Genomic DNA, 27948 nt, shown 5'->3' with positions numbered 1-27948 from the left:
TTGATTTTTTATTGTGCGACGCATTTATTGCGCATCCTCTTTCAACTGTCCGCAGTTGCGAGATGTGCGAGCGGGGCGCCTCCTTCAGTCTTTGTTCAATTCGGTCAGCACCCACCGACGGTTTTGAATAATTTCTTGCAACCGGGTGTATTCTTTTACTAACTCCTCAAATTCCGGCCCCAGGATCTCGTAATTCGAAAGGAACTTGCGGGAAGTGGCTAGGTCTTGTTCTTCCTGGCTCAAGCCACCCTGCAGTTTGTCCCTGGAGAAGAATGAGAGAATGGATAAAACGTACATAGGTAGTCCTCGACTTACGGCAAGTCCATTTAGCGACCGCTCAAAGGGACAACGGCCCCCGAAAAAAGTGACTTAGGATAGTTTTTGCAGAGGTGATTAATGTGATCGAAACGCAGATGTTTTGGCAACCGGCACGCACTTACGATGGTTGCAGGGGGTCCTGGGATCTTGTGATCCCCTTTTGCAACCTTCTCAGGAAGCGAAGTCCATGGGGGAGCCAGATCCACTTATGCACCGTGTTACTAATTGAACAACGGCAAGTGATTCCCTTAACGACGGCGAGAAAGGTCGTCAAATGGGGCAAAGCTCGCTTTAACATCTGTCTCACTTAGCGACAGAAATTTGGAGCTCAGCTGTGGTCGTAAATCCAGGACTGCTACCCGCATTCACTTCTAACTACATTCGTGGGACCCTCTGGATTCTCACCTCACTGCTCCACCTGCCACCATAAAGTCATTTTTTTTTTCTCCCAAGCAAAAAGGTTGTTGTTGGAACTGGGTATGTCTACTTTGACGAAAAGAAGGACTAGGGGAGACACTCATGAGTGTTCCGATATCTCAGGGGCTGCCCCAAAGAAGAGGGGGTCAAGCTATTCTCCAAACCACCTGAGGGCAGGACAAGAAGCAATGGAGAGAAGCAATCTGGAACGGAGGAGAAATTTCCTGACAGCGAGAACAATTAATCAGGCTTGCCTCCCGAAGTTGTGGGTGCTTCATCACTTTTAAGAAGAGATCGGACTTTTGACTCAGGGGTGAAATGCTCCCGGTTCGGCAGAACTGGTAGCAATGGCGGCGGGTGGTTTGGAGAACCGGTAGCCGATGGCGGCGCGAGGCTCCACCCACCCTCCCGGTCGTCGTTACCTGGTTTTAACCAGGAAGTAACCTGTTTTTTACCCTCTGCGCGTGCACTTCCGAACCAGTTGGGAAGGTAAGTAGATTTCACCCGATTTGACTGGAAGGATATCGGGGAGGGGTGCCAAACTCGATTTCATTGAGGGTTGTGTTTGACCTCACGGGAGGGGGAGTGCGTAGTGGGTATGGCTAGCTCGACTTCACTCGTGTTGGGGCACCCTCAGACACTCTCTCACTCTCATTATAATCTTCCTTCCTTCCTTTTTCCTAACCTCTTCATTTTCCTTTCTTCTTCCTTCCCCTCTTTATTTGTTTTCCCTTCCTTGCCGTCGTCCCATCTTCCCTTTCTTTTTCTTTGTCTTTCTTCTTTCCCTTTTTCCTTTCCTGTCCCTTCTCGCATCCTCAAATGCAAGTTGCAAATGCGGTTTGGAGTTTGTTTCGCTGGCAGAGCATCGTGGGCCAATCCTTTATTTTTTATTTTATTTTATTTCGAATTTATATACTGCACCTTCTCCCGAGGTCTCAGGGCGGTGTACAGCCAGGTAAAAACATACAATACAAACATTAAAAAGCCATTAAAAGGATATATATTAATTTGGCCCCAATTTAAGATAACAAACCAATAAAAAAATTAAAAATATGTTAAAAAATATGTTAAGCCAGCCCGGCTTGCTGAAAAAAGAAAGTTTTAAGGGCATGGCGGAAGGCACCGAGGTCTTGGATTCTCCTTATCTCTGGGGGCAGCTGATTCCAGAGGGTAGGTGCCCCCACAGAGAAGGCCCTCCCCCTGGGGGTCACCAGCCTACATTGTTTGGCTGATGGCACCCCGAGGAGGCCCTCTCTGTGGGAACGCACAGGTTGATGGGAGGCCGTCGGTAGCAGCAGGCGGTCTTGAAGATAACTAGGTCCTATGCCATGGAGCACTTTAAAGGTGGTAACCAACACCTTGAAGCGCACCCGGAAGACCACTGGGAGCCAGTGCAGCTCACATAGGAGGGGTGTTATGTGGGAGCGCCAGGCGGCTCCCGTAATTACCTGTGCGGCCGCATTCTGGACCAACTGGAGCCTCCGGGTGTCCCTCAAGGGGAGCCCCATGTAGAGAGCGTTGCAGTAGTCCAGGCGCGAGGTGACAAGGGCGTGAGTGACTGTGCACAGGGAATCCCGATCAAGAAAGGGCCACAACTGGCGAATCAGGAGAACCTGACAAAAGGTCCCCCTGGCTACAGCCGTCAGATGTTCCCCCAAGGACAGCTGGGTATCCAGGAGGACTCCCAGATTGTGCACCCTCTCCGCGGGGGCCAAAGACTCGCCCCCGATAGTCAGTGATGGAGTTAACTGACTATATCGGGATGCCGGGAGCCACAGCCACTAAGTCTTGGAAGGGTTGAGCTTGAGCCTGTTCCTCCCCATCCAGATCCGCACAGCCTCCAGGCACTGGGACATCACTTTGCTGTTCCCATCGCGGCCCCGCAGGCTGGATGTAAGCAACCTGTGGGTTGGATCAGGCCCGCGAGCCTTGAGTTTGACACCCATGTTCTAGTCCGGGTGTCAGCAACCTGCAGCTCCGGAGCTGCATGCAGCTCTTTGGACCCTCTGCTGTGGCACCATCCACCTTAGACGGCCTCTACCAGATAAAACAGAGCTGGGGGTGGGGGGGGGAGAACCTGCGTGCTCTGCTTTTGCTGGCAGAGGCATCGCAGGCCGGTCCTTTGGTGTTTCCTAGGCGGTCCCATGGGCGAGGTCTAAGCTTGAGTTTGACACCCCTGGTCAGTGGTGGGCTGCAACTGGTTTAACAGCCAGTTCTGTGAGCGCGCACTTGCGCGCAGCGTTCAAGATACAGCAATTTGAAGGTCAGCTGCTTACCTTCTATGGCAGACCCGGTAAGTAGAAACAGCGGAAGCGCGGAAATCAGCTGTGCTGCGCAAATCCGCTCAGCCAGAAAGAAGGAAATAAAGGCCAGGATAGAGCGGGGGCGTGTGGGTGGGGCCAGCTGATCATTGGACCTACCGCTTCGCCCGAACTGGTCTGAACCAGCTGCAGCCCACCACTGCCCCTGATATAGGGCCTTCTGCTTGAACAGGGGGTTGGATTAGAAGATCTCCAAGGTCCCTTCATTCCAGGGGTGAAATCCAGCAGGTTCTGACAGGTTCTGGAGAACCTGTAGCGGAAATTTTGAGCAGTTTGGAGAACCAGCAAATACTACCTCTGGCTGGCCCCAGAGTGGGGTGGGAATGGGGATTTTGCAGTATCCTTCCCCCAGGAGTGGGGAGGGAATGGGGATTTTGCAGTATCCTTCCCCAAGAGTGGGGAGGGAATGGGGATTTTGGAGTATCCTTCCCCCAGGAGTGGGGAGGGAATGGAGATTTTGCAGTATCCTTCCCCCAGGAGTGGGGAGGGAATGGGGATTTTGGAGTATCCTTCCCCTGGAGTGGTGTGGGAATGGAGATTTTGCACTATCCTTCCCCTGGAGTGGGGAGGGAATGGGGATTTTACAGTATCCTTCCCCTGGAGTGGGGATGGGGATTTTGCAGTATCCTTCCCCCAGGAGTGGGGAGGGAATGGGGATTTTGGAGTATCCTTCCCCCAGGAGTGGGGAGGGAATGGGGATTTTGCAGTATCCTCCCCCTGGAGTGGGGAGGGAATGGAGATTTTGTAGTATCCTTTCCCTGGAGTGGGGTGGGAATGGGGATTTTGCAGTATCCTTCCCCAAGAGTGGGGAGGGAATGGGGATTTTGGAGTATCCTTCCCCCAGGAGTGGGGAGGGAATGGAGATTTTGCAGTATCCTTCCCCCAGGAGTGGGGAGGGAATGGGGATTTTGGAGTATCCTTCCCCTGGAGTGGTGTGGGAATGGAGATTTTGCACTATCCTTCCCCTGGAGTGGGGAGGGAATGGGGATTTTACAGTATCCTTCCCCTGGAGTGGGGTGGGGATGGGGATTTTGCAGTATCCTTCCCCCAGGAGTGGGGAGGGAATGGGGATTTTGCAGTATCCTTCCCCCAGGAGTGGGGAGGGAATGGGGATTTTGCAGTATCCTCCCCCTGGAGTGGGGAGGGAATGGGGATTTTGCAGTATCCTTCCCCAAGAGTGGGGAGGGAATGGGGATTTTGGAGTATCCTTCCCCCAGGAGTGGGGAGGGAATGGAGATTTTGCAGTATCCTTCCCCCAGGAGTGGGGAGGGAATGGGGATTTTGGAGTATCCTTCCCCTGGAGTGGGGTGGGAATGGAGATTTTGCACTATCCTTCCCCTGGAGTGGGGAGGGAATGGGGATTTTACAGTATCCTTCCCCTGGAGTGGGGTGGGGATGGGGATTTTGCAGTATCCTTCCCCCAGGAGTGGGGAGGGAATGGGGATTTTGCAGTATCCTTCCCCCAGGAGTGGGGAGGGAATGGGGATTTTGCAGTATCCTCCCCCTGGAGTGGGGAGGGAATGGAGATTTTGTAGTATCCTTCCCCCAGGAGTGCGGAGGGAATGGGGATTTGGCAGTATCTTTCCCCTGCCCCGCCCACCAAGCCCCATTACACCCACCAAGCCACGCCCACAGAACCGGTAGTAAAAAAAATTTGGATTTCACCGCTGCTTCATTCCATTCCATTCCATTCCATTTTTTCTATTCTCAGCTCACCTGATCGTCCGATGCACATTCACTATCTCAGGTGTGTAAGTTTCCGACAGGATCTTCAGCTCCTCGAACCTAGAAGATGAGGTTGGAAAAGAGTTTGGAGTGGGGATTGGTAGATTTCTATTCCTACCAGAAAGAGAAGGTCTTTTGCCACCGGCCGCTCCCTCTGGAGAAGATTTTCTACAAACCAACCATCCTTGAGCTTCTCATTAGCAACATACAGAAAGTTGCCCGCTCGAGCAGGGATGGCGAACCTTGGAGAGACGTAGTGCCCAAACTGCAACCCCCAAACCCATTTGCTTATTGCCAAGACGGCAATTTAACCTCAAGAAGGAGGTTTTACGACCTAAAAGGATGGTAAACAAGGCAGAGTTCGGCTAATTGTTCTAAGAAAAAAACACGATAAATGCACTTGGATGCCTCTTCGGAGGTTTTTTTGGTCTGCTTTTGAAATATTACGTTTAGCAACAGTAAAAAAGGAAAAGTTTTGTAATATCATCTCTCTCTTTCCCTCCCTTTCCCCTCTCTCTCTCTCTATTTCCCTTCCTCCCTCTCTCTTCCCCCCTTTCTCTTTCCCTCCCTCTCCCTCTTTTTCTCTCTTTACCTCCCTCTCCCTATCTTTCCCCCTCTTTCTCTCCCCCTTTCTCTCTTCCCCTCCCTCCCTTTTCCCCCTTTCTCTTTTTCTCTTGCTTTCCCTCCCTCTCTCTTCCCCTCCCTCCTTTCCCCCTCTTTCTCTTTCTCTCCCTTTCCCCTCTTTCTCTCTTTCCCTCTCTCCCTCCCTTCATCTCTCCCTCTTTCCTCCCTTCCCTTCCTCTTTCCCTCTCTTTTCCCCTTTCTCACCCTGTTTCCCTCCCTCCCTCCCTTCCTCTCTCTACTCTTTCCTTCCCTCCCTCTCTTCCCCTCCGTCTCTTTTCCCTTTCTCTCCCTTTCTCTTTTCCTCCCTCCCTTTCTCTTCCCTTCACTCTCTCCCTTTCTCTCCCTCTTTCCTTCCCTCCCTTCCTCTCTCTTCCTTCCCTTTCCCTCTTTCTCTTTCCCTCCCTCCCTTCCTCTCTCTCTTCCTCTCCCTCTCTTCCCCTCCCTCTCTCTCCCTCCCTTTCTCTCCCCTTTCCCTTTCTCTCCCTCTCTTTCTCTCTCGCTTTCCCTCCCTCCCTCTCATTCTCTTCCCTTCTCTCTCTCTCTTTCCCTCCCTCCACTCTCCCCCCCGCCATGGGACAAACGCGATGGAACTGGGCTGGGGCGACAACCTGTGTGCGTGCCCACAGAGAGCTCTGAGTGCCACCTCTGGCACGCCTGCCATAAGTTCGCCACCACTGCACTGGAAGAAAAGTCTATCAGGAGTGTTTTCTGTTAGGATATGGTGTAAGCCTAACAGGTTGTTCAGGCAATATATGTGTTCTATCACTTTAAATGTATTCTGTAACTGTAAGATGTAATGCTGAGTAATTGTACTGCTGAGTCATTGTAATGACTAATGACTGCTGACTGACTGCTGACTGCAATTATCCTAATTGTACTGTTGAGTCATTGCACTGCTGACTTCACTTATCTTAAGTGGATAATTACTAGTGTAAACTGTACATAAGAAGGAAGCCGAGCTATAGTCATTGTTGGACCTGCTCTCATCATTGCCTTGACTTTGTTGGTTGGAACTGTTACTGTCGTGTGTGAAGACGTGGATGGATCTGCTACCATCGTGATTCGTTACCAGCGTTGAATTGCTGTTTATTACCTACTGCTGTTTGTATGGTGAGACGATTTCTGTAACTCAGGATTGATTTGAATGGCTAAAGACTTGGGTTGATTGAAAGACTATGCAATTGTTTTTCACTACGAAGTAAATGCTTTGTTAAGCCAGTTTGTATGTATTGTATTCATTGCTCTCAGTACCGTTTCTCTGTGCACTTACTCTGCTGGTTGGTAACACAACAATATCCTTAACAGTTCCCTTGAGAAAAATGGCGTCAGGAGCCGACCGTTTTTGGGCCCCCAATTTCAGGAAAGGAAACTCACCGTATCTTGAGCAACATAGCAGTGCATTTAATCTCCATATACTGGGTGTTGACCTGGTCCAGTTCAGACTGGACCCCAAGGCGGAACTCACGGGCCAATCGTTTCAGGAGAGCCAAACAACGCAGCAGGACCTGAAACAAACGAGGAACAAAAAGGCAAAGAGACAATCACAAAAGGAGGAGCACAACACTCTGAAGTTATCATACGGCCATTCATCCCTTGCACAAGTCTATCTTGTGGGACCACTGCACCCTTTCCTGGAACGGCAGCCTCTTCTCACGATAATTCACGCCTTAGAGGCGCCATGTGAACCGATTCGGTTTAGTGGCTAAATGCGGGGCCAATCACCAGGAGACGGTGAGTTCTAGTCCCGCCTTAGGTATGAAAGCCAGCTGGGTGACTTTGGGCCAATCACCAGGAGACTCTGAGTTCTAGTCCCACCTTAGGCATGAAAGCCAGCTGGGTGACTTTGGGCCAATCACCAGGAGACAGTGAGTTCTAGTCCCACCTTAGGCATGAAAGCCGGCTGGGTGACTTTGAGCCAATCACCAGGAGACGGAGAGTTCTAGTCCCGCCTTAGGTATGAAACCCATCAGGGTAATTTTGGGCCAATCATCAGGAGACGGGGAGTTCTAGTCCTGTCTTAGGCATGAAAGCTAGCTGGGTGATTTTGAGCCAATCATCAGGAGACGGGGAGTTCTAGTCCCACCTTAGGCATGAAAGCTGGCTGTGTGACTTTGGGCCAATCAGCAGGAGACAGCGAGTTCTAGTCCCGCCATAGGTATGAAACCCGTTGGGGTAATTTTGGGCCAATAATCAGGAGACGGGGAGTTCTAGTCCCACCTGAGGCATGAAAGCCAGCTGGGTGACTTTGGGCCAATCACCAGGAGACGGTGAGGAGAAGGAAGGGAGGGAAGGGGAGAGGAGGGAGAGAGGGAAGAAAAAGAGATGGTTGATAGATAGGTAGATAGATAGATAGATAGATAGATAGATAGATAGATAGATAGATACTGGTAGGGTAGATAGATAGGTGGGTGGATGGATGGAAGGTAGGTAGGTAGGTAGGTAGGTAGGTAGATAGATAGATAGATAGATAGATAGATAGATAGATAGATAGATAGTGGCTAGAAACCAGGTGCCTGTGAGTTCTAGTCCCACGTTAAACAACCCAGCGTACCTCACAGAGTTCTTCTGGGTAAAAACTGTTGCGGGAGGAAGAACGGGTATCTGGTATGTTTGCCTTGAGTTATTACAAGCAATCATAAAAGTGGGAGAAAAAACCCAATCGAAGTCAAAATCTCAAATCGCAGGCGCCGTGCTGACGAAATGAGAAGAGCTTCAGCCCTTTGAGCATCGTTTGTTTCGTTCGGTACCAGATGCTCCCAGACTCCTGACTGAGGTGCGGCGGGTGGATTTCCCAGCAAGGATTACAGGAGCCAAAGATATTTTATCTGGGATCAAACCATCCCCGGCTTTTTCAAAAATGCAACCAGGGTTTCTTTTAGAAACCCGAACGCAGATGGCAGACTTCAAAAGGCTGCTGTTGAAAAGATTACCCTAATCTCGGAATTGTGGGACAGGCCAGAAAATACATATATATATATATATTTGCACCCTCTACCTGGGGGTAAGCCGCTTTTTGCTGCTCCAGATACCCGACCAGTTCTTCTTGCTGAGCTCTGGCCTCCTTCAGATGCTGCTTCTCGGTGACTAGACACTCCGGCAAGGCGCCCAGCATAATCATCTGGGCGGCGGCTCCGACGTTATCTGCCGGAAGCAAATTCGGAAGGGACAAGATCAGCGGTGAAATCCTCTGAAGTCTGCTACTGATTCTGTGAGTCTGCTACGGATCGCTGGATGCAGTACTCTAAGTGTGGTCTTACTAAGGCTTTCTAGAGTGGTGTTAGTACCTCCCTTGATCTTGATTGTATTGGTTGAGTTTTGGTCAACACACTCTAAAAAAAGATGTGGAGACTCTGGAAAGAGTGCAGAGAAGAGCAACCAGGATGATGAGGGGACTGGAGGGTAACACAGACGATGAACGGTTGCAGGAACTGGGTATGTCTAGTCTAATGAAAAGAAGGACTAGGGGAGACATGATAGCAGTCTTCCAATATTTGAGGGGCTGCCACAGAGAGGAAGGGGTCAAGCTATTTTCCAAAGCATCTGTAGGCCAAACAAGGAATAATGGATGGAAGCTGAACAAGGAGAGATTCAACCTGGAAATAAGGAGACATTTTCTGACAGGAAGAACAATCAACCAGTGGAACAGAAGTTGCCTTCGGAAGTTGTGGGAGCTTCATCCCTGGAGGCTTTCCGGGGTACTTACGGGACCGCCTTCTGCCACCAATAGCCTCCCACCGGCCGGTTCGCTCCCACAGGGAGGGCCTCCTCAGGGTGCCGTCAGCCAGACAATGTCGGCTGACGACCCCCAGGAGAGCCTTCTCTGTGGTGGCACCTACCCTTTGGAACAATCTACCCCCGGAGATACGAGTGATCTCCGACCTCCGGACTTTTCGTCAGGCCCTAAAAACTTACTTGTTTCAGTTAGCCGGTCTGTCTTGATTTTATAGTTGGTTTTAAAATTTTAATGCGGATTTTATATTGACAAGTTTTAAATTACGGGCCAAATTTATGTGATTATTTTAAATCTATTTTTAATTGTAGTGTTATGTATAAATGTTTTTATTTTGGCTGTTCACCGCCCTGAGTCCGAAAGGAGAAGGGCGGTATAGAAGTTCGATAGATAGATAGATAGATAGATAGATAGATAGATAGATAGATGATAGATAGATAGATAGATAGATAGATAGATAGATAGATAGATAGATAAATAAATAAATAAATAAATAAATAAATAAATAAATAAATAGATTGGACTGCCATCTTGTCAGAAATGGTGTAGTGCAAAGATCAGCGCCTGTGGCTCTGGAGCCGCATGTGGCTCTTTGGTCCCTCAGCTGTGGCTCCCACCACTGGCTGGCTCTGCTCCTCGCCCTCCCCTCCTAGTCACTCCGCACCTGGCCTGAGAAGGTCAGGGCGACAGCGGGGGATGGAGAAGCGGCCAGGGCAGAGACAGAGAGATACAGAGAGTGAGAGAGAGAGAGAAGGAGGGAGGGAAGGAGGGGAGAGAGAGAGATATGTCAAAAGAGCCTTGGTAGTACAGTGGTCTAAGGCACCCTGTTATTAAGCTGGTTATTAAGACCAGCTGCCTGCAATTACTGCAGGGTTCGAATCTCGCCAAGGCTCAAGGTTGACTCAGCCTTCCATCCTTTCTAAGGTAGGTAAAATTGAGGACCCAGTTGTGGGGGCAATAAGCTGACTTTGTATAAATATACAAAAGGATGAAGGCTATTGCTTAGCGCATCGTAAGCCACCCTGAGTCTCCGGAGAAGGGCGGCATATAAATCAATTTTTTTTTTTTTAAAAAAAAGGATTTTGTCGTTTCCAGCGTTTTTTAACAACTGGTTCTCTGCCCCAATGACCAACTGGGTAGGCGTGGCTACGGGGATGTCATGTGACTGGTGGAAATGAGTGACGTCGAGTTGGCCACGCCCACCAAGGTTTTGTGGCTCCCGGTGTTTTCTTTTCTGAGGGAAACGGGCCCAAATGGCTCTTTTGAGTATTTAAGGTTGCAGAGCCCTAGTGTAGGGTCTCCTGCTTGGGCGGGAGGTTGTGCTCGATGACCTACAAGGTCCCTTCCAATTCTGTTTATTTGTTTATTTGTTTATTTATTTATTTATTTATTTATTGGTTTGATTTATTGGTCTTCTCCGGAGACTCGGGGCGGCTTACAATGCGTTAAGCAATAGCCTTCATACTTTTGTATATACCTGCTTAGTAGGGCTTTCGGGGGCCTCCCTAAGCGGTGTTCTTTTTTATACAAAGTCAGTTTATGACTGACAAACCGGGTCCTCATTTTTATCTACCTCGAAAGGATGGAAGGCTGAGTCAACCTTGAGCCTGGCGAGATTCGAACTCGCAGTAATTGCAGGCAGCTGGTGTTACTTAACAGTACTTTAGTCTGCTGCGCCACCAAGGCTCATTGTTAAATGGTTATCGGTTAATCTGTATTTGTACATTTAGTTTTTCTTGTCCGTTTTTTAAAAAATCCTCCCCACATACACACACCTGGCATCCTGGCCTGCACCCACCACCAGACCACCCCATGTGACCTATAATTCCAAATTTACCACTCTCGGGACGATAATAACTCAGCACGTCCAAACATTTGGCCTTCAGAAACTTCTCCACCTCGGCTGGGAGGTGTTTCTGCATTTGTTCCAGGTCCTAGAGGGAATACAGAAAGAGAAATATATTCCTTCCTCTGACAGACTTTCAATTTATCACCTGTTCTCTCCAGGATGAGATAGTCCTCGACGTACGAGCACAATCGAGCCCAAAATTTCCGTGGCTAAACAAAGACAGTCGTGAAGTGAGTTTCGCCCTGTTTGACGACCTTCCCTGCCACCGTTGTTCAGTGAATCGCTGCGGTGGTTCACTTAGGAACAATGGTTGTTAAGTGAATCCGGTCAGAAGGTCGTAAAAAGGGGGAAATCACGTGAGCCCAGGGAAAATGCAACCGTCGTAAATACAAGTCGGTTGCCAAGCACCTGAATTTTTCGATCGCGTGATCGAGAGTCGTGTGAGAGTGGTGCGGTGGCCTAGAGGTGCAGCTCTCGCCTCACAATCAGGAGGCCGTGAGTTCGATCCTAGGTAGAGGCAGATATTTCTCTTAACGGCCGTGTTCTTAACTGAAGAACTTAACTTAAGCGAATCCTTACGCTGTCGGGATTCGCTTAAGAACGGCGGTGAGGAAGGCCGTGAAACGGAAGCAAAATTCACTTCGCCACAGGCTTCGCTTCGCAATGGAACATTCAATTCTGGTCGTAACGGAACATTCATTTCTGGTCGTAATTCGAGGACTGCCTGCATAGCACAGAAAATTTGATTTTTTTTTCGCCGTTTCAACAGAGCAGCCTCTCTCCACAACGGATGGGGCAGGAACGGGTGGATCCTTACTTGGTGAGGCGGGAGAAACTCGGTTAAATGTCGGGTTTCCAGGCCTAAGACAGACGGACGGGCGTTTGGCAGGGACGAATGGAGATCAAGCATCCGTTTCAACTCCGCTACTAGCAGCTGCTGTTCTAGGGTTTCCAGGAACTTGAGGGCAGGAAAAGAAGATTTAGAGGGGAAAAAAAAGAGAGATAAATAAACTTCACCCAACCAGAACCTTCCCTCCAGACAACACATTTTAAGCCGTAAAATCTCTGGCTGGCTGAGTCACCGAGCCAAAGACAAAACAAAATCCGATGGAGCCTTGTGTGAAGTTGGCCGTTAGGTTTAAAAAAACCACAATGGGGCCTGGGTTTTTGCTTTGCGAACGCGCCGCCGAGCGGCCTTGTTTCATTATAATGACCGGTCGAGCTGTGTTTTGATGGCCGTAGCTCTGAGTTATGGCCATCAATTATTAATGGCTCTGAATTAAGGCCATCGATTATATTTTTATTTTATTTTTATTTATTTTTTTAATCCTGTTGTTTTGTAATCCTCGCTTTTCTCGCAGAGGGATTTCAAGGGATGCTCGAAGGGAGGTTTGGCCCGAATTTTTATCCCGACGGCCGAGAAAACAAACTTGGCTCGATGCCGTTCGACAGGCCTCTGGGACCGCAACTCAAAAGGTCATCGATGGAAGAGAGTATTTGTAGCCCAGGGTTGAAATGAGGGGTCTTTGATGATCTCTTGGCGGGTTTGTTTGTTTTTTGTAGATGTTTCACTACCATACTAGAGAACATCATCACTGCTAAAAGGGAAAGGGGTTTGTGGAGAAGAGGAGAGGGAGGATTGTGGGGTTCCCGGTGGTCTCTGAGTTTGGTTGTTATTTTGCAGGCATTGAATTATTAAAATAAAAAAGCATCAGTAGTACAAGAGAGTGAGGCTTGTGGAGATAAAGAGGAGGAGGAGGAGAAAGGAAAGGAAGAGGAGAAGGAGGAGGAGAAAGGAAAGGAAGAGAAGGAGGAGGAAGAGAAGAAGGAAAAGGAAGAGAAGGAGAAAGAAAAGAGGAGGAGGAGGAAGAGAAGAAAGGAAAGGAGAGGCGGAGAAGGAGAGAAGGAAGAAAAGAAGGTGGAGGAAGAGAAGGAAGGAGAAGGAAAAGGAAGAGAAGGAGGAGGAGGAAGAGGAGAAGAAAGAGAAGAAGGGGAGGAGGAGGAGAAAGGAGAGGAAGAGGAGGAGGAGAGAAGGGAGGAAGAAGAAGAGAAGAAAGGAAAGGAAGAGGAGGAGGAGAGAAGGAAGCTGGAGGAAGAGAAGGAAGAGAAGGAGAAGGAAAAGGAGAAGGAGAAAGAAAAGGAAGAGAAGGAGGAGGAGAAGAAAGAGAAGAAGAGGAAGAGGAGGAGAAAGGAAAGGAAGAGGAGGAGGAGAGAAGGGAGGAGGAAAAGAAGGAAGAGAAGGAGAAAGAAAAGAGGAGGAGGAAGAGAAGAAAGGAAAGGAAGAGGAGGAGGAGGAGAGAAGGAAGAAAAGAAGCTGGAGAAAGAGAAAGAAAAGGAGAAGGAGAAAGAAAAGGAAGAGAAGGAGAAGGAGAGGAGGAAGAGAAGGAAAAGGAAGAGAATGAAGAGAAGGAGGAAGAAGAGAAGAAAGAAGAAGGGGGGAGGTGGAGGAGGAGGAGAGGAGGAGAGGAGGAGGAGGATATATATTTACATGATATATATCAAAGTTCCTAACCAAGGAACCCCTAAGAACATTCCCACCAAAACTCAACAGGACAAGCCGCCTCATCATCACTTGCACTGATGATGTTACCTAGTTGGGTAATGAAACGTCTGCAAGAAAACCAGCAAGCTCAGAGAGCACCAAGGACCCTCTCAGTCGTCCTCCTCCTCCTCCTCCTGAGACCTTCTGACAAAGGGGGAAAGCCAGGTTTCATTTAACAACTGGGCCGACTAACTTTGACCAACAGCAGCGATTTGCTTAACGTTATGGAAAAGTTGTAAAATGGGGTGAAAACTCCCTTCCCCGTCTCGCTCAATGACCGAAACGTCGGGCTCAATTGCAGTCGTAAGTCAAGGACCCCGCTGTTAGGCTTCTTATCCTACCTATGTGCCGGGTTTCCAGTTTAAACAGAACGTAATTACCGAGTTGACAGCAAATCCCTCCGGCCAAACCAATTTAATTTTTATTCCGCTTTTCCGCTCCGTTGAGATTCCGCAGACCACCAAATCTGCTCTCCGCCGGCCGTTTTAGTTGGCACCGCCTTGCCAAGGGAACGGTTCAAACGCTCCCTCGCTCTCGCCAACCGCCCGGCCGGCTTGGTTTGCCGTGTTTCTTTTTCCCCGATCTTACTTTTTTATCCTGGAGGGACGGATCGGCTCCCGGCTTCAGCAAAGCTTCCTGCAAAAGCCGATGCAAAGCTTCCCATTTTAACCAGTTGGCACGGTGCATCTGCAATTCCTTCCTGGCCTGCGAGAGGAGAGGGGAAGGAAGGGAGGGGGGGGGAAGGAGAAAAAGGTTTTAATAAGGGCAACGGGCACTTGCTCAATTACATTAAAGAGCCGCTGGCGGGAACGGCAAGCGAAGGCAGTCCCCGGGCTCCGGCCCAGATAATCATGTCAACATGAGGATCCACCATTTTTGACCGCAAAACAGCAGGTTGGTTTTTTTTTTTCTGGAGCTTGGCTGGCTATCACTTCTTGTTTTAGAGTGTGGGGCGTGCATATACATGGGAGAGAGGGAGGGAGATAGATAGATAGATAGATAGGTAAGATGGTAAGTTTAGATAGATAGATCGCTAGGTAGGTAGGTAGATGATAGGTAGGTAGGTAAAGTGGTAAGATAGAGAGATAGAGAGAGAGAGAGAGGTAGGTAAGATGGTAAGATAGATAGATAGAGAGGTAGGTAGGTAGGTTGGTAAGACAGACAGACAGACAGACGGACGGACGGACGGACGGGCAGGTAGGTAGGTAGGTAAGATAGATAGGTAGGAGGTAGGTAAAATGGTAAGATTAGATAGATAAATAGATCGGTAGGTAGGTAGGTAGGTAGATGATAGGTAGGTAGGTAAGATGGTAAGCTAGATGGATGGATGGATGAATAGGTAGGTAAGAGATAGGTAGGTAGGTAGGTAGGTAAAATGGTAAGATAGATAGATGGATGGATGGATGGATGGATGGATGAATAGGTAGGTAAGAGATAGGTAGGTAGGCAGGTAGGTAAAATGGTAAGATAGATAGATAGATGGATGGATGGATGGATGGATGGATGGATGGATGAATAGGTAGGTAGGTAGGTAGGTAGGCAAGATGGTAAGATAGAGAGAGAGATAGAGAGAGGTTGGTAAGATGGTAAGATAGATAGAGAGGTAGGTAGGTAGGTTGGTAAGATAGATAGATAGATAGATGGGTAAGTAGATAGGTAGGTAAGATAGATATGTATATGTACATATCTATAGATATATAGATATATGTATGTGTGTGTATACATATATACACACATATATGTATACATACATACATACACACATATGCATATACATACATACACATACATACATATATACACACACATACATACACATACATACATAAACAAACATATATACACATACACATATACATACATATACATAGTCACATAGACACACACACACACACATACATACAGTGGTGGGATCGTCCCAGTTTAACAACCGGTTCGGTGATCGCACGCTTTGTGTGCGCCCGCACCTGATGCAGGTTGCGCGTGCCTGCGCATTTCGAACAAATCTTCACTTCAGGGTTTCTTCGGAGGAGTAACACAGCTGATTCGCGCGGCAATCCGTTCTGCCACGCAAATCAGCTGAGAAGATAAAAGGTAGGAAAATAGCGCGGGCGGGCAGGCCCATCTGATCGTTGGGGAGAACCGGTTCGCTCCCTGGTGATCGTCGGAGCTACCAATTCACCCGAACCGGTAGAATCCCACCTGTCTCTCTTTCTCTCTCTTTCTGTGTGTGTGTGTGTGTGTGTGTGTGTGTGTGTGTATATATGTAGAGAGAGAGAGAGAGAGAGAGAGAGAGAGAGATTACCCATCTACATCTCTTTCTATCCACTTATCTCTCTTTTTCTGTCTATATCAATCTATATATACATAACTGTCTGTCTGTCTACCTATCAACCTTAGATAGGTACATAGACAAATATATAGGCAGAAAGAGATAGAGAGATGGATAGGAAGAGACATACACAGATGTAAAGGTTCCCCTCGCACATATGTGTTAGTTGTTCCCGACTCTAGGGGGCGGTGCTCACCTCTGTTTCAAAGCCGAAGAGCCAGCGCTGTCTGAAGACGTCTCCATGGTCATGTGGCCGGCATGACTCAATGCCAAAGGGGCACGGAACGCTGTTCCCTTCCCACCAAAGGTGGTCTCTATTTTATCTACTTGCATTTTTGACGTGCTTTCAAACTGCCAGGTTGGCAGAAGCTGGGACAAGGAACGGGAGCTTACCCCGTTACACGGCACAAGGGATTCGAACCCCTGAGCTGCCGACCTTTCGATCGGCAAGCTCAGCGTCTTAGCCACTGAGCCACCGCGTCCCCTATACACAGATGTAGATAGATATAAATTGATGGATAGAGATAGAGAGAGAGTGAGAGTAATAAAGACAGAAACAGGGGAGGGGGAACAGGCAGGTAGATAGGTAGATTACCTGTCTACTGTTACGTCTCTTTCTATTCATCTCTATCTCTTTCTGTCTATATCGATCTACATCTGTCTATCTACCTATCTAAGTTTGTAGGTAGATAGATATAGATATAGATTGATATAGACAGAAAGAGATAGAGATGAATAGGAAGATATAGAGGTAGATAGAGACGGAGAAGGAGAGGAAGAGAGAGAGAGAGAAAGAGAAAGAGAGAGAGAGAGGGACTGAGGCACCAGGTTAGAAAGCAGGAGGCCATGAGTTCTAGTCCTGCCTTAGGGACAAAGCCATCTGAGTGACCTTGGGCTAGTCACGCTCTTTCAGCCAAACCTACCTTGCAAGGTTGTTGTTGTAGGTAGGTAGGTAGATAGATAGACAGATATTGATAGATTAGATTAGATAGATTAGAGAGAGACGGAAAGATAGATGATAGATGACTGAGATAGATTTTATATATATATATATATATATATATATATATATAGAGAGAGAGAGAGAGAGAGAGAGAGAGAGAGAGAGGGAGAGAGAGAGGGAGAGAGAGAGAGATAAGATAGATAGATGAGAGATAGATAGATGAGAGATGAGATAGATTAGAGAGACACAGACAGATAGATGACAGAGATATATTATATAGAGATAGATAGATGATAGATCGATCGATAAATGAGATATGAGAAAGAGAGATATATAGATAGATAAGAGATAAAGATAGATGAGAGAGACATAGCTGAGATATAGATAGATAGATAGATAGATAGATAGATAGATGAGAGAGAGATAAAGATAGATGAGAGATGAGAGAGAGATATAGAGACAGACAGACAGAAAGATAGATAGATGGCAGAGATAGATTATATATATATATATATATAGAGAGAGAGAGAAAGATAGAGATAGATCGATAGATAAATGAGAGAAAGATAATAGATGAGAAAGAGAGATAGATAGATGACCGAGATAGATAGATGAGAGAGAGAGAGAGGCAGGCAGGCAATGTATAGAAGCTGTAATAGACTATTCAGTTTAGGGACACTGAACACAGACTATTTAGCAAGCAGACACCAAAACACCTCTTTTTTTCAAGTTTTCTTGGAGTGCCAGTGGGAGAATTAACTTCATTTCAGCCCTGCTGAATATCCTGAGTCCAAATATGCCCCCCCCCCCGACTTTTAATCCAGAAAAGAACGGAACTACCCGATTCACAAAACCTGACAAGATCTCTGAACTGAATAAACACGCTGGACAAAAGACACACAGATTATTTTGTCCGTCCTCAGGAACCGGATCGAGCGTTTAACGCACGATTTCCCCCGATGACTTCCGCCGTCTTCTTGCGTGGCTGGCTTAGCTGCTGTATGTACGTCACGTGCTATCATAAATGAAACATACGTCCGCCTCAAGAGAAGTCGAATCCCGCAGCTTACATGGGTAAATATTTTCCTTTGCGGCGTTTGTTTTAATCTCTCTGTACTGCAGAGACGATCGACGGGATTTCTCACACGCCGAGCGGGGAATATGTGATCCATTTGCTCATTCTAAGCTTAAGATCTGCAATGCAACATAATCCCCCGTTCCCCTTAGGATCTTCCTTAAGTTCTACCTCATCTCTTTCAACCTTGGTCATTGACGAGGGATGGACTTCAATTCCCAGAATTCCCCAGCCAGCCTAGCTGGCTGGGGAATTCTGGGATTTGAAGTCCACCCGTCTTCAAGCGTCTTAAGTCGAAAAACACTGATTTAGATCCTAATTTTCCATTTCTACTAGGAATATTTACGAGAACATATACAAAAGAAATAAAATATCTGATTTTACAGATCATTAACAGCAGCTTGGGCTCGAATAACATATGCACAAAAATGGAAACAGGAAGAAACAGGTGGAAATTGAATTGGTGGGAGAAGATACAGGTTAATAATTGGAATAAGAAATATAAGGATAAAACGAGGGCAGAAAGGTTAAAAACCGGAATTTTAAGAAATAGTATCCCAATTAGGAATGGAAGAAATTGGAATTAAGGGATTGGTTAGTAAGGTATATAAAATTATTAATTTGGATAGTAATTTACAAATGGTGATGAAAGATGATTGGGTAAAAGATTTAGAAACAGATATTACAGAACAGGAATGGATTTTGAATTGGAATAGTAGAATAATGAGGACCTTATCAATAAGAATAAAGGAGCATAGTTATAAAGTTATCTGGAAATGGTACCTGTTCCCAATAAGATTATATAAAATGAATAAAAGTGCTAGCAAGTTATGTTGGAGATGTAAAGTAGAGAATGGGACATACGAACACATGTGGTATGGATGTTGTAAAGTGAAGAATTTTTGGTTATGAATAGAAGAAGAATCTAGTAAAATAATTAAAAAGAAGGTAAAGTTGGGAGTAGATACCATCCTCATATTAAAGTTGAATGACAAGGTGTTAACAATTGATGAAAGAGAGCTTGTAAGGATATTGGTCATTATGGGACGAATTGTGATCGCAAGATGCTGGAAATTGAATATTGAGTACAAAATAAATGAATGGTTCAGAGAAGTTTGGAAAATTGCTCTTAATGATAAGTTAACGTGTGATATAAAATTTAAAAAAGGACTATTGAAAGAAAATATATTTTGGAGGATATGGCAACCATTTGTGGACTACGCAATCGGGAACTTGGAAGAAATAATGCCAGTGCCAATGCAAAGAGAATTTTGGAAGACCTGAAGATGAAGGAAAAATTCCTCCGTTTCTCCCTATTTTGTATTATACACTGGGTGTGGTTTTGTGTTTTGTGTTTTGTCTTTAATTAAAAACTTAATAAAAATTAAAAAAAACACCGACAGATGAAGAAGTGATTAAAAAAAAGTTTTAGAATATGCTGAGATGGACAAGTTAACAAAAGAAATGAAAGAAAAAGAAGAGATTACTATTACAATTTGGAACAAATGGTACGAATGGCTTGAGAGCAGAAATAAAGAACAACACAAATAGGGGAGAAGATAAAATGTAAAATATGTATGTAACAAATTTGTATTTATATACATATACATATATACATATACATATACATATACATAACATATACTTCTGGTGGGCCCAGAAGGCCCGAAAATCAGCTGGCCAGCGCGCACATGTACGCCAGAGCTGAGCTCACATACCCACCGATATGGCTACGCGTGCCGTAGGCTCGTCATCCTGGGTGTAGGGTCTCTTGCTTGGGCGGGGGTCGGACTAAATGACCTTACAAGGGTCCCTTCCAACTCTATTAATTTCTTAAAGACTACCTGTATGCCGACTGTTATCCACTTCCTTGCTCTCCCCTCAACCCCCCCCCCCCAGCCATCTCTCATCTCACCTCTTCCAACGGTTGGGCCAAAGCGATGGTCATCCCCGAAGGATCGATGTGTTTTTTCAGACCCGTAAGGAGGTTAGCCAAGCCAGGATGAGCCGAGAGATCATCATCCGTCAAAGAGCACGGGGGCAGCTGGCTCCTACAATCTGCGGAAACAGACATAGGGGGTGGAGGAAATAAAGCTAATTTCCCCCCCTTTTTAAATTCTTTTTAACGTTCCCTCCCAAAAAGCCAGAGGGGGATGACCTGGTTGTAGGAAATTACCGTTCGCAGCTTCCGAAGTCGCCATTCCTTCCCGTTCCTCGGGGGAAACTGCCAAAAAAAAAAAAAGGAAATAAAATCGGAAGCAGGATCTGATGGAAGAAAAAAATAAATCCGGCGGATTCCTTTCGGGTGTACGGATTTATAAAAAGCATGTAATGATCATATCAGATTTTTTTTTTAATTCAACCTGCTGCCCTCCGGATTAATTAATTCACCAGGGGAAAGGGAGGGTTAGGATTCGAACTCGTGCCCACTGGAAGGGGCTACCGGTTGGAGAAGAGGCGGAATCTTATATTATAAAGAGGGGGTGACGCCATGTTTTGTGGAGAGGATGACGGGTTGATGTTTCCCTCAGAATTTGAGCCAAGCCTCTCCTTTCTCACATGGTACGGAGGATAGCTAGTTTAAGGCACCAGGCTAGAAAGTAGGAGACCATGAGTTCAAGTCTGGCTTTAACCATGAAAGCCGGCTGGGTGACTTTGGGCCAATCATCAGGAGACTGGGAGTTCTAGTCCCACTTTAGGCATGAAAGTTTGCTGACTCTGAGCCAATCACCAAGAGACTGGGAGTTCTAGTTCCGCCTTAGGCACGAAAGCTAGCTGGGTGACATTGGACCAATCACCAGGAGAGTGTGAGTTCTAGTCCCGCCTTAGGCAGGAAAGCCAGTTGAGTGACTCTCTGGGCCAATCACCAGGAGATGGTGAGTTCTAGTCCCGCCTTACGCATGAAAGCTGGCTGGGTAACTCTGGCTCAATCACCAGGAGACCGGGAGTTCTAGTCCCACCTTAGGCAGGAAAGCCAGTTGAGTGACTCTCTGGGCCAATCACTGGGAGATGGTGAGTTCTAATTCCGCCTTCCACACAAAAGCCAGTTGAGTGACTCTCTGGGCCAGTCACCGGGAGATGGTGAGTTCTAGTCTCACCTTAGGCATGAAAGTTGGCTGGGTAACTCTGCCCCAATCACCAGGAGACTGGGCGTTCTAGTCCCTTCTTAGGCAGGAAAGCCAGCTGGGTGACTTTGGGCCAATCACCAGGAGACTGGGAGTTCTAGTCCCTTCTTAGGCACCAAAGCCAGCTGGGTGACTTTGAGCCAGTTCCTCTCAGCCCAGCCCGCCTTCTAGGGCTGGCCGAAGAAAGAACGTTCGGTACATTCGCCATCTTGAGTCCCATTTATAAAATTAGTAAGGGCAGAATAAAAACAAATCAGTGGCAATTAAAAAACAAACTGCCACCCCAGAGATCCAACCCAGGCAAGTTCACCCTCCCTGCCAATCCTAACAGAGATCAGAGCATCCCAGGGCTGCCAAGGGGCACCCGAGGTCATCTAGTCCAACCCGCTGTGTAGGGCAAATGGGGGGGCCTTTATTCTGATTTTTTTTCCCCTGTCCCCAAGGAAAATCTCTCCCCCACCCCCAATAACCTTCAGCAAGCCCTTGCATCCTCTCTCACCCCCATTTCCCAAAGCCCCCCCCTCCCTCTCCTAGCTGGTCCTTTGCTATAATACCCTGCCAAGCAGCAGGCAGCAATGCAACCGGTGAAGCTCTCCTTACTCCCCCCCCCACCGGAACTGCAAAGCAATTGCAAAGCCAAAAAATATTAGATTTCAAGATTAACAACCCCCCCAACGTGCATCTTCCCCCCCCCACTCCCCAAATTCCTCCCCCCCAGGACACCCCCCTCCCTTCCCTAACAAAGCCCTGGAAGGCCAACCTGTGACGTCACGGGAGGGCGTGGCCGCTCTACCCGCCCTTTTTTTTTTTTCTTTTTTTTGCCCCGCGCGCTCGATGAAACGCTCCCCCCCCACCCCCAGCGCTCCGCCTCGCGCGCGCCGAGAATTCCAACCGAAAGGCTGGCGGGGAGGGGATTGGTGGCGCCGAGGGAAAGCGGGGCCAATGGGCGAACGAGAAGGGGAGGCGTGGCCTTGGGCAACTAAGGCGGGTCGGAGCCGAAGGAAGGACTCCGAGCGTCTTTTTTTTTTAAAAAAAAAAAAGCATCCTGATTGGTCAGCGCCCGGGTTTATTTCCCTCCAGCCATCCAAAGGGGGCGCTGTCGGACTCTTTCCTTAGTCTTCGGCGTGGAGTTGGCTCGCCTTCTCCAACCGGGCGCCCGCCGTTCAATTCTTATCAGATCCGGCTTGCAAAAGAAAAAATAATAATCCGGATTTTTTTTTTTTAAAAAAAAAATTCTTTCTTTGGCTTTTTAAATGAGCATCGGGATTTTTTTCGCCGCTGGGACCTGGGAGCTCTGTCCTCCGTCGTCTAGATGCAAAAAAGACCCATCATCCCCAGCCAGCAATGGGCTTTGGCAGGGATGAATGAGACATTTTAAGAGATGAAATTTCTCTGCGCAGGAAAATCTGAATTTTTGCATGGAGAGTAATTTCCATTCGAATTAATATTACTTATATTAATTAATATTACATAATTAATATTAATTAATATTAATGCTCTTCCTGATCTCCCCAAAATCCTGGATTTTGGGGAGTATTTTGCTTTTTCTGGTGGATGAATTTGCAAAGAATCAAATAAACACAGATTAATTCGAGAGAGACTGGATGTAGCTGGAGAGCTTTTTTTAATCTGCCTTCTTTGGAATAGATGATGCTTGGCTCATGCGAAGACCCTTGTTTTCAAAGTCAGAAAGTGGCTAGAAACCAGGAGACGGGAGCTCTAGTTCTGTCTAGGGCAGGGGTGTCAAAACTGGATGATTTTGGGGGCCCCTCAGAAGGAGAAAGTGAATTCTAGTCCTGCCTTAGGCACAGAAGCCGACTTTGGGCCAATCACTAGGTGACAGTGAGTTCTAGTTCCTCCTTAGAGATGAAAGGTGGCTGGGTGTCTTTGGGCCAATCACCAGGTGACAGTGAGTTCTAGTTCCGCCTTGGAGATAAAAGGTGGCTGGTTGACTTTGGGCCAATCACTAGGTGACAGTGAGTTCTAGTTCCTCCTTAGAGATGAAAGGTGGCTGGGGGTCTTTGGGCCAATCACCAGGTGACAGTGAGTTCTAGTACCGCCTTGGAGATAAAAGGTGGCTGGGTGTCTTTGGGCCAATCACCAGGTGACAGTGAGTTCTAGTTCCGCCTTGGAGATAAAAGGTGGCTGGGTGTCTTTGGGCCAATCACCAGGTGACAGTGAGTTCTAGTTCCTCCTTAGAGATGAAAGGTGGCTGGGGGTCTTTGGGCCAATCACCAGGTGACAGTGAGTTCTAGTACCGCCTTGGAGATAAAAGGTGGCTGGGTGTCTTTGGGCCAATCACCAGGTGACAGTGAGTTCTAGTACCGCCTTGGAGATAAAAGGTGGCTGGGTGTCTTTGGGCCAATCACCAGGTGACAGTGAGTTCTAGTTCCGCCTTGGAGATAAAAGGTGGCTGGGTGTCTTTGGGCCAATCACCAGGTGACAGTGAGTTCTAGTTCTGCCTTGGAGATAAAAGGTGGCTGTTGACTTTGGGTCAATCAGCAGGAGACAGTGAATTCTAGTCCTGCCTTAAGCATAGAATATAGCTGGGTGACTGGGCCAATCACCTAGGAAACGGTGACTTCTAGTTCTGCCATAGAGATGAAAGGCAGCTGGGTGACTTTGGGCCAATCACCAGGAGACAGTGAATTCTAGTCCTGCCTTAAGCATGGAATATAGCTGGGTGACTGGGCCAATCACCTAGGAAACAGTGACTTCTAGTTCTGCCATAGAGATGAAAGGCAGCTGGGTGACTTTGGGCCAATCACCAGGAAACAGTGAATTCTAGTCCTGCCTTAAGCATAGAATATAGCTGGGTGACTGGGCCAATCACCTAGGAAACGGTGACTTCTAGTTCTGCCATAGAGATGAAAGGCAGCTGGGTGACTTTGGGCCAATCACCAGGAGACAGTGAATTCTAGTCCTGCCTTAAGCATAGAATATAGCTGGGTGACTGGGCCAATCACCTAGGAAACGGTGACTTCTAGTTCTGCCATAGAGATGAAAGGCAGCTGGGTGACTTTGGGCCAATCACCAGGAGACAGTGAATTCTAGTCCTGCCTTAAGCATGGAATATAGCTGGGTGACTGGGCCAATCACTTAGGAAACGGTGACTTCTAGTTCTGCCATAGAGATGAAAGGCAGCTGGGTGACTTTGGGCCAATCACCAGGTGACAGTGAGTTCTAGTTCTGCTTTAGACATGAAAGGCAGCTGGGTGACTTTGGGCCAATCACCAGGTGACAGTGAATTCTAGTTCTGCCATAGAAATGAAAGGCAGCTGGGTGACTTTGGGCCAATCACCAGGAGACAGTGAATTCTAGTCCTGCCTTAAGCATGGAATATAGCTGGGTGACTGGGCCAATCACCTAGGAAACGGTGACTTCTAGTTCTGCCATAGAGATGAAAGGCAGCTGGGTGACTTTGGCCCAATCACCAGGAGACAGTGAATTCTAGTCCTGCCTTAAGCATGGAATATAGCTGGGTGACTGGGCCAATCACCTAGGAAACGGTGACTTCTAGTTCTGCCATAGAGATGAAAGGCAGCTGGGTGACTTTGGGCCAATCACCAGGTGACAGTGAGTTCTAGTTCTGCTTTAGACATGAAAGGCAGCTGGGTGACTTTGGGCCAATCACCAGGTGACAGTGAGTTCTAGTCCCACCTTAGGCATGAAAGCCGGCTGGGTGACTGGGCTGATCACCAGGTGGCAGTGAGTTCTAAATCCATTTTATAGAGGAAAGGTGGTTGAGTGACTTTGGGCAATCACCAGGAGATGGTGAATTCTAGTTTCGCGTTAAAGTTGAAAGGCAGCTGGGTGACTTTAAGCCAATCACCAGGAGACAGTGAGTCCTAGTCCTGCCTTAGGCATGAAAACCCAGCTGGATACTTTGGGTCAATCACTAGGAGACGGGTAGTGAGTTCTAGTTCCGCCTTGGAGATAAAAGGTGGCTACGTGTCTTTGGGTCAATCACCAGGAGACAGTGAATTCTAGTCCTGCCTTAAGCATGGAATATAGCTGGGTGACTGGGCCAATCACCTAGGAAACGGTGACTTCTAGTTCTGCCATAGAGATGAAAGGCAGCTGGGTGACTTTGGGCCAATCACCAGGAGACAGTGAATTCTAGTCCTGCCTTAAGCATGGAATATAGCTGGGTGACTGGGCCAATCACCTAGGAAACGGTGACTTCTAGTTCTGCCATAGAGATGAAAGGCAGCTGGGTGACTTTGGGCCAATCACCAGGAGACAGTGAATTCTAGTCCTGCCTTAAGCATGGAATATAGCTGGGTGACTGGGCCAATCACCTAGGAAACGGTGACTTCTAGTTCTGCCATAGAGATGAAAGGCAGCTGGGTGACTTTGGGCCAATCACCAGGTGACAGTGAGTTCTAGTTCTGCTTTAGACATGAAAGGCAGCTGGGTGACTTTGGGCCAATCACCAGGTGACAGTGAGTTCTAGTCCCACCTTAGGCATGAAAGCCGGCTGGGTGACTGGGCCGATCACCAGGTGGCAGTGAGTTCTAAATCCATTTTATAGAGGAAAGGTGGTTGAGTGACTTTGGGCAATCACCAGGAGATGGTGAATTCTAGTCCTGCCTTAGGCATGAAAACCCAGCTGGATACTTTGGGTTAATCACTAGGAGACGGGCAGTGAGTTCTAGTTCCGCCTTGGAGATAAAAGGTGGCTAGGTGTCTTTGGGCCAATCACTAGGAGACAGTGAATTCTAGTCCTCCCTTAAGCATGGAATGCAGCTGGGTGACTGGGCCAATCACCTAGGAAACAGTGACTTCTAGTTCTACCATAGAGATGAAAGGTGGCTAGATGACTTTCAGCCAATCACCAGGAGATGGTGAGTTCTAGTTCCGCATTAGAGATGAAAACTGGCTGGGTGACTGAGCCAAACACCAGGAGACGGTGAGTTCTAGTCCTGCCTTAGGCATGAAAACCCAGCTGATTACTTTGGGTCAATCACTAGGAGACGGTGAGTTCTAGTTCCGCCTTGGAGATAAAAGATGGATGGGTGTCTTTGGGCCAATCACCAGGTGACAGTGAGTTCTAGTCCCACTTTAGGCACGAAAGCTGACTGGTTGACTTTGGGCCAGTCCCTTTCCCTCCCCCTCAGCCCAGTCCACCTCACAAGGTCGTTGTTCTGAGGAAAATAACGGGAAGAATGAACATGGTGTGTGTTTGCCGCCTGAAGTTATTTATAAAAATAATAAAGGTGGGATATAAACAGAACAAGTAAATAAAACCAGATTAAACAGGCTCCCACCAACGAAATATCGATCCAGGATGTCCATACTTCTCCAATGATCCAAAAATATTTTCTAATTTTCACCAGGGAAAGTAAATATAAAAAGACAAGAACAAAGAAAGAAAAGAAACACGGATACGGAGGGATGAGAGCCGCAGGATGAAAGAAAAAAGATTTTTGTTGGGTTTTTTTTCAACATTGAAAAGTTGTTCTGAGGAAAATAATGGGAAGAAGGAACATGGTGTGTGTTTGCCGCCTGAAGTTATTTATAAAAATAATAAAGGTGGGATATAAACTGAACAAGTAAATAAAACCAGATTAAACAGGCTCTCCCACCAACGAAATATCGATCCAGGATGTCCATACCTCTCCAATGATCCAGAAATATTTTCTAATTTTCACCAAGGAAAGTAAATATAAAAAGAAAAGAACGAAGAAAGAAAAGAAACACAGATACGGAGGGATGAGAGCCGCAGGATGAAAGAAAAAAGATTTTTGTTGGGTTTTTTTTCAACATTGAAAACAATCACGAACAAAAGGTCCAGGTCCTTCTCATGATCAAAACGGTGACCGGAAATTTCGTTGTTAAGCAAGGAGGTTGTTAAGTGTGTCATGTTTAATTTTATGACCTATAAGCAAATCACGGCAGTGAACCAGGCCGTCGTTAGCTGAAACTGGCATTCCCCCCATTGACTTTGCTTGTCAGAAGCTGGCTGACCAGGTCGCAAATGGGGTTGGACTAGATGACCTACAAGGTCCCTTCCAGTTCCGTTATTCTGTTAAATACATTCCCTTTGTCAAGTGCAGGGTGGATAAAAATAAATGATTTTTTTTAAAAAATAAAAAAAATCGGATTTTTTTTTATTTAAATCGGTTTTTTTTTTATTTAAATCAGATTTTTTTGATTTTTATTGAATTTATTTTAATAAAAAACTTTTGGGGTAAAAATCTATCGTAAGATAGTTTTCTATTTAAGATACATAAATAATGTAGTTTATTCAGCATGAAATGGAGTTTAGTTATGTAGCACAAGGCTGTATATTCTGCAACACTGGGACTATCGGTGAGTCAACAGCGGGTCAAAGGAATAGCAGAGATGACAGTTGCTCTTTAAAAAATATGATTTAAATCGAGTTGATTTAAATCAAGTCTTTTTACTAGTGATTTAAATCATGATTTAAATCATGATTTAAATCGACTCGATTTAAATCAAATCCACCCTGGTCAAGTGCCCAAATTTTCAATCGTCTGACCGCGACGGTTGTAAGTGCGAAGAAGCCGGCTGTCGGTCGGTCCTTTTTTCTGTGCCTCTTGTAACTTCAAACGGTCACTAAACGAACCGTCCTAAGTTAAGGACATCCCGTTTCATACACTTGGACCATTCCTCCGTTTGTAGTACTGACAAGAACCACCAGGGGGCAGCCAGGGCTCACCAAGACACCCGTCTGACTGCCGGAAACACGGAAATGATTTTAAGCGGATCCTTTTTTCTCTTATAAACAACTGATTTAATCTTTCTGCAAATCAAACGGAGATCTACGGGAATGCAGCCAAAAGGATTTGCAACTCATTGACGATCGTCCATCGGTGTCCAAAATCTGTCACAGCTACCATTCAGGAGGCACAAATAGATAGGTATTCCCCGGGTTTACGACCGCAATGGAGTCCAAAATCTCTGCGGGACATTTGTTAAGG

General features: G+C 46.9%; 1 protein-coding gene across 3 annotated transcripts; it reads right to left on the bottom strand.

Annotated features, from left to right (window-relative positions):
* Nucleotides 1-21818, bottom strand: HAUS4 (HAUS augmin like complex subunit 4). Of its 3 annotated transcripts, none has more exons than XM_070954326.1 (10): nucleotides 21762-21818; nucleotides 20053-20100; nucleotides 19792-19934; nucleotides 14115-14231; nucleotides 11802-11942; nucleotides 10973-11069; nucleotides 8401-8546; nucleotides 6780-6910; nucleotides 4773-4841; nucleotides 1-262 (listed from the first exon to the last, which is right to left on the bottom strand). In XM_070954326.1, the coding sequence occupies exons 2-10, from the start codon at nucleotides 20075-20077 to the stop codon at nucleotides 85-87; spliced, it is 1047 nt and encodes a 348-aa protein (XP_070810427.1). In that variant the 5' UTR covers nucleotides 20078-20100; nucleotides 21762-21818; the 3' UTR covers nucleotides 1-84. The 3 variants fall into 3 exon arrangements, with proteins under 3 accessions (XP_070810427.1, XP_070810428.1, XP_070810429.1); XM_070954327.1 differs by lacking the exon at nucleotides 21762-21818 and adding an exon at nucleotides 20975-21394; XM_070954328.1 differs by lacking the exon at nucleotides 11802-11942.
* Nucleotides 21819-27948: the final 6130 nt, after the last annotated feature.

This window comes from Pituophis catenifer, unplaced genomic scaffold, assembly GCF_029215685.1.
Source record: "Pituophis catenifer annectens isolate HBS135680 unplaced genomic scaffold, rPitCat1.0.hap2 SCAF_15, whole genome shotgun sequence".
Classification (NCBI taxonomy): Eukaryota; Metazoa; Chordata; class Lepidosauria; order Squamata; family Colubridae; genus Pituophis; species Pituophis catenifer.
This window is presented reverse-complemented; position numbering and strand designations above follow the sequence as displayed.